This window comes from Gymnodraco acuticeps, unplaced genomic scaffold (genome assembly GCF_902827175.1).
Source record: "Gymnodraco acuticeps unplaced genomic scaffold, fGymAcu1.1, whole genome shotgun sequence".
In the NCBI taxonomy this organism is placed as follows: domain Eukaryota; kingdom Metazoa; phylum Chordata; class Actinopteri; order Perciformes; family Bathydraconidae; genus Gymnodraco; species Gymnodraco acuticeps.
Genome location: NW_022992250.1, coordinates 3,812,286 through 3,822,702, shown reverse-complemented (window position 1 = coordinate 3,822,702; position 10,417 = coordinate 3,812,286). Strand labels below are relative to the sequence as shown.

The following is a 10,417-nucleotide window of genomic DNA, read 5'->3' as shown; positions in this document are numbered from 1 at the left end:
TGGGGTAGCAACAGTTTTTTTGTATCTCCCACTCACGTTTTTTTACTGCTACTATTGTCTGGGATCCATTAAACTTTTTGGGAAAATCTTTGAACTTTCTTCTGAATGAGCTGTTTCAGATAGACATTATTTAAAAGTGCACACTGAGTACCGTTTCCTGCATGTTGTTTATTTAATACCACAAATTATGTAATCTTTCAAAAATGATCTGATTTTTGATCATCCTTTCATGTTCTATTGAAAATTGTATTTTATGTTTAGGAGGGAAAGATGTGGACCTGGTGTGAAAAGCACCTTCAGGCTGTTGCAACTGCAGCCCCACACAGCTGTTAATTGGTGAGAGATGTGTATTATGTGGTGTCACAAGGGTTAGGGTTAGGGTAACCCTGTTGCGATGTAAATGATGGCTTACCTGCAACAGGAAGCTTTTGATGTAAGCTGTGAGTACTCTGTGTAGAGCTATCGCTGTGATTTGCATTTAAGCAGTGTCACACATTCAGACACACAAATACACACAGTCAGGGAACAATCAAAAGCCTTTCTCAGGAGATTGTGTCTTGGGAACAATCAGGAAGTACAAGATTGACAAACAGCAATAGATTAGTGAAATACAACAAGTGATAGACTTAAGTGATACACGAGAAGGTTATTGGCATTGTAATTTGATTTAGAAAGAAATATCTGTATGTGGATTCTGAAGAAACTGAGGTGGGAATAATGGTTCAACTACAGATTTTTTCCAAGGTTCGAATAAAGAATGGGCTTAAAATAATAGACGTTTTTTGTTTTTCAAAGCGCAGGGAAACATTTTTCAACATTTGATATGTCAAATTGCTGTGGAAGCAGATGGGACTGTCCATTAGACATCTCAAGCTCACAGCAGTAGCCAGCAGATGTGGCAGGAAGGAAAGCTGGGAGGGAAGACTCCGGAGAGAAATCTAGGCCCTCCCTTCCGTGCATGTATGCCTGGATGATCACACCGACAAGAAATCTACAATTCAACAAGCACTTCATGTGGACCATGCCTGCAAGCCACACAGCTGCGCACAGAAATCTGCCAGTATCTACAGTGTGTGACTTTGTGCATCTCTGTGTGTGTGTGTGTGTGTGTGTGTGTGTGTGTGTGTGTGTATGTGTGTGTGTGTGCGTGTGTGTGTGTGTGTGTGTGTGTGTGTGTGTGTGTGTGTGTGTGTGTGTGTGTGTGTGTGTGTGTGTGTGTGTGTGTGTGTGTGTGTGTGAGAAAGACAGAGAGAGTTATAGAGGGAAATAATAAAAATGTGAGGAAAAGGAAAGACAGGCTGCCATGTGAGATTTCCATATGTGTTGGTCTATTATGAAAGCTCTTTAATAATACATTTTAAAGAGCTTATTTTAGTTATCTTGTATATTGAGAAGATCACTGCAGGCAGAAAGTAATGCCATATTATTTTCAAGTCTGCATTACATCATGGAGTTTTAACAAAGCTGTTTTGCAATACTGCATTTTAGATGGAGTGATGCTATTTTAAACTAGACTAAAGCTATTATGGGTTAAAATATTTCCCCCATGCCACTATGCAGAAGTATTTACATCAGATTCATAAAAACCTCTTAGGATTGCAATATGATTCCTATTCCTAAAATATACACTATATATCTGCATGAAAATGTCATACATGTAAATATACTCTTGAGAAACCTCTTTACATTTCTATAATACACTATTACAGGCATATCATAAAAAACATATTCAAGACAATATTAATTACACTATTTATGATTAAGGCATATTCAGTTGATTAAAACCCTTTTTCTGTGTTTTATAGACTATTCTGGATGCTTAAGGGACAATTGTTTTTGTTTCTGATTCATCCAAATACAAATAAAATTACATTTTATCTTTCACTGATTCTTTCTCTCTGTCTATACTTTTTATCCAAAAAAACAATAATCACAATTTGGGATGTAGTGGTTTCCATGGTGATGTATGCAAACAGCTAATGGGGCAACTGTTAACCTTTGACTGGTTAAAAGCCCCAAGCTGAGGGAGGGGAGGGGAGGACGGTGAGGGTGGGGGGTTGCAGGGAAACACACGCACACACACATACTGGGATGTCAGAGAGAAAGGAAATTCAGACTCATTTCCTCCGTGTGGTTTCGGTACAAATCAACAACATCCTGTCCTTTTGTGAATCCTGCCTGCCCTCATGCTGGTTTGCATTTCAGAGTAGGCGTTATAACCCCCCACCCTTCTCCTCCCCTCCCCCTCATCTCCTCTGTTTTTTACACTACCATAGATAGAAGCTGTAGTCATACCTCACATTGTTGCAGAGGAAGGAAGGACACGTCCTTGTTTGCAATAGACGGATTTAGATAGAACAGATACACAAGAGGAGCGGCCATTATTTTTCCTAATGGACCTGAGAAATAGCTTTTGCTATCTCGACATCGAAGAAATGTAGATTAAAATAGAAATAGCCGTCATGCTTTTATACATCAACCTCATTTGTATCATACATGTGGGATGATGGCTTTGCTTAGATGTTTTGTTTCCTGAAATGCAGGCCATGCATGCATCTTTATGTTTTTAATTAGGACAGTTTGCCCTCCATTAATCAGAATCACAAGAATATTCAAGATTGAATTCGCCAGGATGAAATGAGACATTAATTCATTGCAGATTTCACATCTTGCTCCCCCTCTCGTCTATTACACAAAACCACCATAATCGCGTCTCCTTTAATGTGTTGCAGGAAGCGAGAGCTGCATAGATAAATAAATTAACAGGCTAAAATAAAGCGAGAGTGGCACCACAGCCGATGAGCCGAGGCTTTATGTAAATCAGGCCTGACATTGCCCTTGTGACCAAAAAAAAGACCCACCTCCTCATTCCCTCACCCCCTTCTCTCTCACACACACACACACACACGCCTCAATCGCCATTTCTTCCCATTCATAAAAATATCGGCAGCGCGCCTGCGCAATGTCATTCGGAGTCCTCCCCATTCATAAAAATGTAACCTCCGCATTTCAGCCCTCCCATTCACAAAAAAAGGAAAAAAGCCGAGGCATCTGCGCAGTGCCGTCCCTTCCCTTTCCTCTACCCTCCCATTCATAAAAACTCACTTCCCTCCCCCTCAGTGGTTGCAACACCATATCCAAAGCTCTGCGTCCACAGTCGCCTTACGCACCAGCGAGTGGAGAATAGTGCAGGAGATCCCGTCTCCTTTCGATTACCGTGCTCATATTACTTCATAACATTTGGACTTATCTTTACTGTGGAGCTACTCACTCACTGGGACTGGACTATTGCCTGCGCGCAAACGTCGTGCGCAACGAAGGGATGAGAATTGTATCCTGAAACCACAGTAAGTGATTAACCCTGATGGGTTCTCATCGTTAAATAATTGAAACTTGTGAGCGTAAAGCTGCATAAACAATATTGAGCCCCCATTTGCTTGCTGCAGTGAACTGTCCCTCTTTATCCAGTGACTTCCTACACATGCAAACGCTCTTGCAGACTCTATTTGCAACAAGCTGATTCGCGGACCCTTGTTTGCACTTTGAGTCAATATTTAACAACCGATTTCGTATCAAAAGCAATGTTGTAGTCATAGAGAGGTGAAACCGTGTCGCGATTAAGCGTAACTTGTTCGCTTTTTTAAAAGTAGAGACGTATTTCAACCTATGACGCGTTTCTATTTGAAGCATCATATACGGCCAATGTCACGATATCAGTCAGCGTAACAGATCCATATTGTCTAAACCTCCGTCCACTCTGAAGCCATGGCTGTTCATGTTGTAGCATATCTCGGGCGGTTTGATGTGTGTCTCGTTCTCGCTGCAGCGGCGGTTGGCGCACCATTTCAGTTGTGTCAGGTGTCTTTTCCATTGCCTTTTCATCCTGTTCGGCTAACTTCCAAGAAAATATAAAAATGTGTCTTTTATCTGCCTATTTCGGATGCCATAAGGTCCAGGGTAAGGCATCAAGCTACGCATTTAAACATCGCTGATTTAACTATCCCTCAACCTGTCTGGTGGCAGAGAGTGTACCATTTGCTTCATTGTTCGTCCAGTTGAATATAAATACAATCAGGTGTAGGCTACAATACGTGGATAAAATGCCTATATACATGCTATTCGACTATGCCGAGCGGCCGCCTCCAGTTTTTATGACTCAGTCCATTCACATATTAAAGGGAGGGACGGGCACTGCACGCGCGCACACACACGCACTTAAACTCGCAATGTTCCGGATTGGAGTTTATAATGGTCTAGATTTGACGATCACTAGCGCTTGTGTCGGTGCCAGCAATGTCACAACAGGTTTCTCAACCAGGCTTTTGGAAATCCGAGGAAATAGGAGAATAACACGAGCCGACGGTCAAGCAGAACTGTGTCGAGCATGACACATGTTTACATAAAATAAACCATCGATCAGCAGTTATGAACCGCACCACAACAGCGTTTAGGTCCTTGGTAACATTCAGAGTGCCTTGGAAGAATACAATCAAAACCATAATGCATCTCAGGGTCTGAATTAGCTAGGTTTGCGGGGTGATTTTGTAAACTAACTTGCCACCGCAGATGTAGGTCAGTCGAAATGTCGTTTGTCGTCAATCATCGTTTTTATTATCTGTATGTTATGTCTTTGTCGGTCTGCCCAGCGTGTAAATGAATGATGAAACCGATTTCATTCAGGTTCATCATGACTGGAGCGCATTGATTCATGCTTGCAACACCGATTGCATCCAGCAGTTTTCATTCACAAAAACCGGCAGTTCATAAAATCTGACCCATTCACAAATTGCAAGATTGGTGTGTCTCTCTGATTCAAATGTGTGTGTGTATACATGTTTTAACATGGACAATCTTCAAACTGATACAATTGTAGGCACAATTATATTATTTGCTTATTAGGATGTAATTTTTCCAAAACCCTTATATTTGCCTCTTGTGTTAATATTGGCTTAGTTGTAATATTTTTCTGGAAACCTTCTCATCTCTTTGCTCTGCCTTGTTTTGCATCTTTGAGTGTTTTGCATGCAAGCCCTGCTCTCTATTGCTCCCTGCTCTTTGGAAAGGAGGCGATGAGAGCCAAACTTCTATTGTCCTAATGTCAAAGTTAGAATAGAGGAGGTTTGAAACCTTGTTGGTCTAAACAATCAAGGTCATTAGGAAACTCTACATTCAGATTATTCAAGAGATCCGGTATCTGTTGAAAGAGTTTTAAAATACGCAATAATCGTCTTGGGTTAGGCAAGCTTTCCTGTAAAATATGTAATTTTACATATTGTCTGAGGCGTTGATTGGCAATCTAATAATTCCTTTAGATAGTTATTGTAAGATGTATTATAGTTATACAATACATTGTATATCATGTGGAAAAAAAGTAGTTCAATTATGACAAAAGTCATTAGCAGAAGCAAAAGAAGCAGGACATTTAAATTATACCACATATGTTTAAAATTGACACTTTACAACCCCTCCAATATAATTGTATGTTTGGGATTAAATGCAAAATGCAATAGGTGTTTTTTCTTACTAATTTAATGTCTAATTACCTGAAACCTTGACTTCAATATACCCTGGTTTGGTTAAAGACACATAAAGGAATGTTATTTTCCCTGTCACCCTTTATTCAAAATGGTACAAGAGCAATAACTTAAACAGAACATGAAGCTGGTTTTAACTGTCTCTTTTGTGTCTGTCTTTTTTCAGTTTTGCTAAATGCTGCTTTAGAGTGAAGACGTGCAAGGCACCAGCCTACACATGGAGTCCAGGGTTCCCCACCACATCCCCGGAGTGTCCTCCTCTCTCATATCCCAGCCCCTCTTGGACAGCAGAGTGCCCTACGGCCGTCTTCAGCACCCTCTCACCATCTACCCCATCGACCAGATAAAGTCCTCGCATGTGGAAAACGACTACATCGACAGCCCGGCTGTTGTCTCCCAGCAGCCACCAAGCCAGAAGTCTGTGAACCGTAGAATCACCTGGCTTGGTCAGAATCAGGATGCTTTTCTTGGGGCAAACCACAACCACCATCACAATCATCAACACCAGCAAGGCAGGTGTGAGCCCCACTCTCACCAGGATACCACCACCCACCCTTGGATTTCTTTCAGTGGGAGGCCCAGCTCCATCAGCAGCAGCAGCAGCACCTCGTCTGATCAGAGGCTGCTGGACCACGCTGCGCCTACCCCAACGGTGGACCACCATCCAAACCTGCATCCCCACCAGGGCCCCGTCAACACAATCACAACCCAAACTCCAGGCTGCTTCCCTTCCTCTGAATCAAAAGTCCTGACCTCCTCTTCCTCTGCTTCCTCCTGCTCATCCTCCTCTAAATCGCTGGACCTTAAGTCTGCAAAGATGCCCGCAGGAGGCGTGTGCACCAATGGAGGCCAGCAGGGTTTGGCGGTGATCCCTTCATCCCCGGCAGAGAAGAAGCACCTTGTTCTCTGTGAGCACTGCGGGAAGTGCCGATGCACGGAGTGTACGCTCCCCCGAACCCTACCCTCTTGCTGGGTCTGCAACCAGGAGTGCCTGTGCTCTGCTCAGAGCCTGGTGGATACAGCCACCTGCATGTGCCTGGTCAAAGGGATCTTCTACCACTGCACCGAGGATGAGGACGACGAGGGCTCATGTGCCGACAAGCCCTGCTCATGTTCCCAAGCTAACTGTTGCGCACGTTGGTCCTTCATGGCTGCCCTTTCATTTGTCCTGCCTTGCCTGGTCTGCTATCTGCCAGCAACTGGACTGGCCAAACTTGGACAGAAGTGTTACGACAATGTTAGCAGGCCTGGCTGTCGCTGCAAGAACTCACAGGGCGGCGTGAGTGCCCCGGTGTGTAAAAACGGCGTGGAGGCAAAAGTTGGGACAATAGAGAAGCAGCAGCAGCAAGGGTCATGATAGTGGACCAGACAGGCTAATGGTTGCTTCACTAAAAAATGGACAGGACCACACACTACTTGCTTGCTCTCTATGGATAGGACAATCCAACACCAACCCCTTAAACTACCCCATTAATCTGCTGGAAAGTGACTTATGTAAAACAAAGGTACTTAAATGGCTTCTTGACCTTTGTTTGATAGGGTGGATGATCAAAAGGGGCCTGATCTGTGCGAGTCTGCTAGTAGGAATAGATAACAGGCCCCCTAAGATGTTTTTTTTTTTTTTGTAAGAGTGACACAAGAAGAAGAGACTAGATTGTGGGACTGGTTGTGTTGTTTTGCAAAGATGGCTGAAGGCACAAAGTCATTGTACCTCTCTGCTGCTCTGTATTTCTTAGCTAATTTTTGTAATGGTAACTAACCAGAAGCTGGTGGCTGATCCTCGGCTAACATAAAAGTTATTAGATGGAGATGAATATCTGTACGCCTCCCTCCCACCCCCCGAAAGCACAGCATAGTGTGGGTAAAAACACTAAACTAAGTAATAACCAATATTGTGGCTTTATGATAGGCCACTGCAAGAGTGGAATCACCAGCTACTCAATCACTCTCTCCACTATTATGATGATCATCTTTGAGGTTTTCTCCTCTTTAGCTTGAAAGATTCTAGCTTGATGCTAACAATTTATCTTTAGTTTTAATCTCCAAGGAGGAGCTGTAAAAAGCAAATATGTTTGAGACTTAAAGATAATAGTAATTTCCCATAATACGTGTAGAGTAAGAGAGAGAGATACTCACTTTACAGTGTTTTTCCTGTTGTTGGGGGGTGAAGTCCAGATATTATAAAAGATTTTGAAGGCTGTTCACCAATCACCTCAGAGGTAATGCATGTCATGACCTGCATGCTCTAGTCTAATGGTTACCCAATGTGCTAGAAGTCGATGTGTCGTAGAGAAATGTGTAAAAAAGTACACCCAACCTTCTCAGGGACTGTTACAGTAATCCTCTCTAGAACTTGGCCTACAGCATGTTGATTTCTAAACTGCCTAAGAGCCTGGTCTACTTCCTCTTTGCACAATAAGGCAAATAAATATTTAGGGGCAAAAAGGCAATTGTGAATAATTTAAAACAAGTAAGCTAAGTGAGAGACAAGCTGGCCAGAAAATAATGTTTCCGGAGGAGAGGGGATGCAAGTGATAGAGAGTGAAAAGGGGGGAGAGAAGGCATAGCAAAGTTGTTGTTGTGTTTGTATGTAGTCAGCCTTTGTCAAAATCAATCCTGCCACTTGCACAACCTTTTTAGGAAGACGCAAACCCCTTAAAGGATGTACTAAAGCACAGTATTAACCACCTCAGCCATCTCACATTACGTTTGCGTGCACTACATTTAGCCCACACCCCCAGCCCCCCTCTACACACAGTGTCTTCATTAAACTCTAATCATTATGCTGCATAGCTGCGTTAGTCAGATAGGTTGTCTTTTATTCTTAAAGTCTATTTGTGTGGCTTGCATGATGTTCTTAGGACTTTGCCAAAGGAAGCTAGGTTACAGTAGCTTGTTTTCGCTGTCTGAGTGATCACAGTTGTTAGGCACTCTTGCCAAATGGAGTTGACGGCAGTTGGTTCTTAAAGGCATGCTGCCCTTTAATACAGATGGCCTTTTCTGTTTGGCATAAAGGCATACTGTCTTTGTTGCTGCATAATACACGCCTCTCTTTCATGTTGGACACTTAACTTCCATTAGGGCGCCTAACTTTGTTCATAACCGTATTTGTCTTGTTGCACAAAGCTGATATCACAGGAAAAAAAGGAAAGAAAAAACACACTATCCTTAGTCTTGAATGTATGAGGCAATATTTTCAAAAACCTAGCAATTCAGTCCGAGAGAAAGGTGCCAAAACTGAGAATGATTGTGTGATTGGGCCAAAGCCTAATACATTATAGGCAGGCGGCAAAAATCACAAATGTTTTGACAATATATTTAGTAATAGAGCTATGCAGGTACAATGTTATTTGCTGTAAATAGTTTCACAACAATTGTGTTCTTTAGAAGAGACTTTTAAATGTCCTTGAAAGATTGCATGGTACGTTATAACTACAATTCAGTACAAAATATATAGAGAATATATTAGATATATATTTTGAGGGTAAGATTAAGATGTTTTTGAGGTTGTGAGTAGAAGGAAATATTGAGTGTGGAGATGGGAAGGTTCAGGGAGGGGTAACAAAGATGACAGGTCTTTCTATCACTAGCATTTGATTTAAAAAGTGTGCCCGGCAATAAAAAAAAAAGAAGGAAAACAAATTCCTGCTGTTTATGCTATCCATGGCTCGTTAGCAGTCGAGAGGCTAAGCTAATTCCCTGGTTCCTCTCCGAGTCCTAAAGACTGTGGACTCATTGAATCCACACAGGGAACACAATCTACCCCTATCCGGATCAACCCATTTCCTGCTGTTACTGCTCAGTGTCTCAGCTCTCCCCTCTTTCTCTCCTTCTTGCCTTTTTCCTCCCTCTCTTCACTCTTCTTCCCTCCTTCCTCCCTGAGAACAAGTTTAACAAACACCCCTGGCCTTGATTGACAAACACAGCTGCTGTGCATAAACGTGTCATACCACAGAGACGGGAGAGAAAGACAAGCCTGTCTCTCTTCCTCTCCCTTTCTCGACTGTTTTCCCTCTCGATTTGTAGTTCTGTGCCATCATTTTAACCAATGGACCTCTTTTTTCAACAGTCGCTGCCTTTATTTTATTTCTCTGCTCTGTCACTGCACGTTAGCTTTATACTTTTACATGTGCTCGCTAGCCTGTTAAAGGTGTGGAATAATCATCCAACAATGACAACTCAATCATTAAAAACGTTATTTTTCTTTTTTTTTTACCCTTTGCTACAATGCTGTGACTTTTACACATCCATACCCCTTTGTGTCGCTCAAATTTCGGGCACTGATTTATTTTATTTTCAACCCAAATGAAAGGAAAAGTCTCATACAGCTGGGTGATACTACTCCATTCCTTTTATGCCTTTGCAATGTCAATGTTGGGGATTAAGAACGAAATCCGTGCTTTTGTTTTGTTTAGATATAACAAAAAGAAAAAAAATCTCATATAAAAGGTTCCCTTTATAGATATATTTATTTTGAAGTTCTATTTTATATAGTATTTATTTAGATGCCAACCTTTTGTTTGTGAAGAAAGCTTATGTCGAAATGGAATGTACATTGACAATGGAAATATATATTGTTAAATATACCTGGCTGTTGTGTCGTTACTTTTGTGAGCTGTTTTCAACCAAATAACACACACACACACACACACACACACACACACACACCACACACACACACACACACACACACACACACACACACACACACACACACACACACACACACACACACACACACACACACACACACACACACACACACACACACACACACACACCATGCACTATACCTCAGAACCACTGACGTAAAGCTCCAAGTGGGATTTTGGACAAAAATACTCATAAAACTTCCAAGTTACATAGTCAAATATAGATATAAC

At 42.0% G+C, this 10,417-nt stretch overlaps 1 protein-coding gene across 1 annotated transcript; it reads left to right on the top strand.

Annotated features, from left to right (window-relative positions):
- Positions 1 to 3,065: 3,065 nt before the first annotated feature.
- Positions 3,066 to 10,120, top strand: spry4 (sprouty homolog 4 (Drosophila)). The gene is made up of 2 exons (XM_034206807.1): positions 3,066 to 3,347; positions 5,701 to 10,120. Exon 2 carries the CDS (start codon positions 5,752 to 5,754, stop codon positions 6,889 to 6,891), a length of 1,140 nt encoding a protein of 379 aa, XP_034062698.1. The 5' UTR covers positions 3,066 to 3,347; positions 5,701 to 5,751; the 3' UTR covers positions 6,892 to 10,120.
- Positions 10,121 to 10,417: the final 297 nt, after the last annotated feature.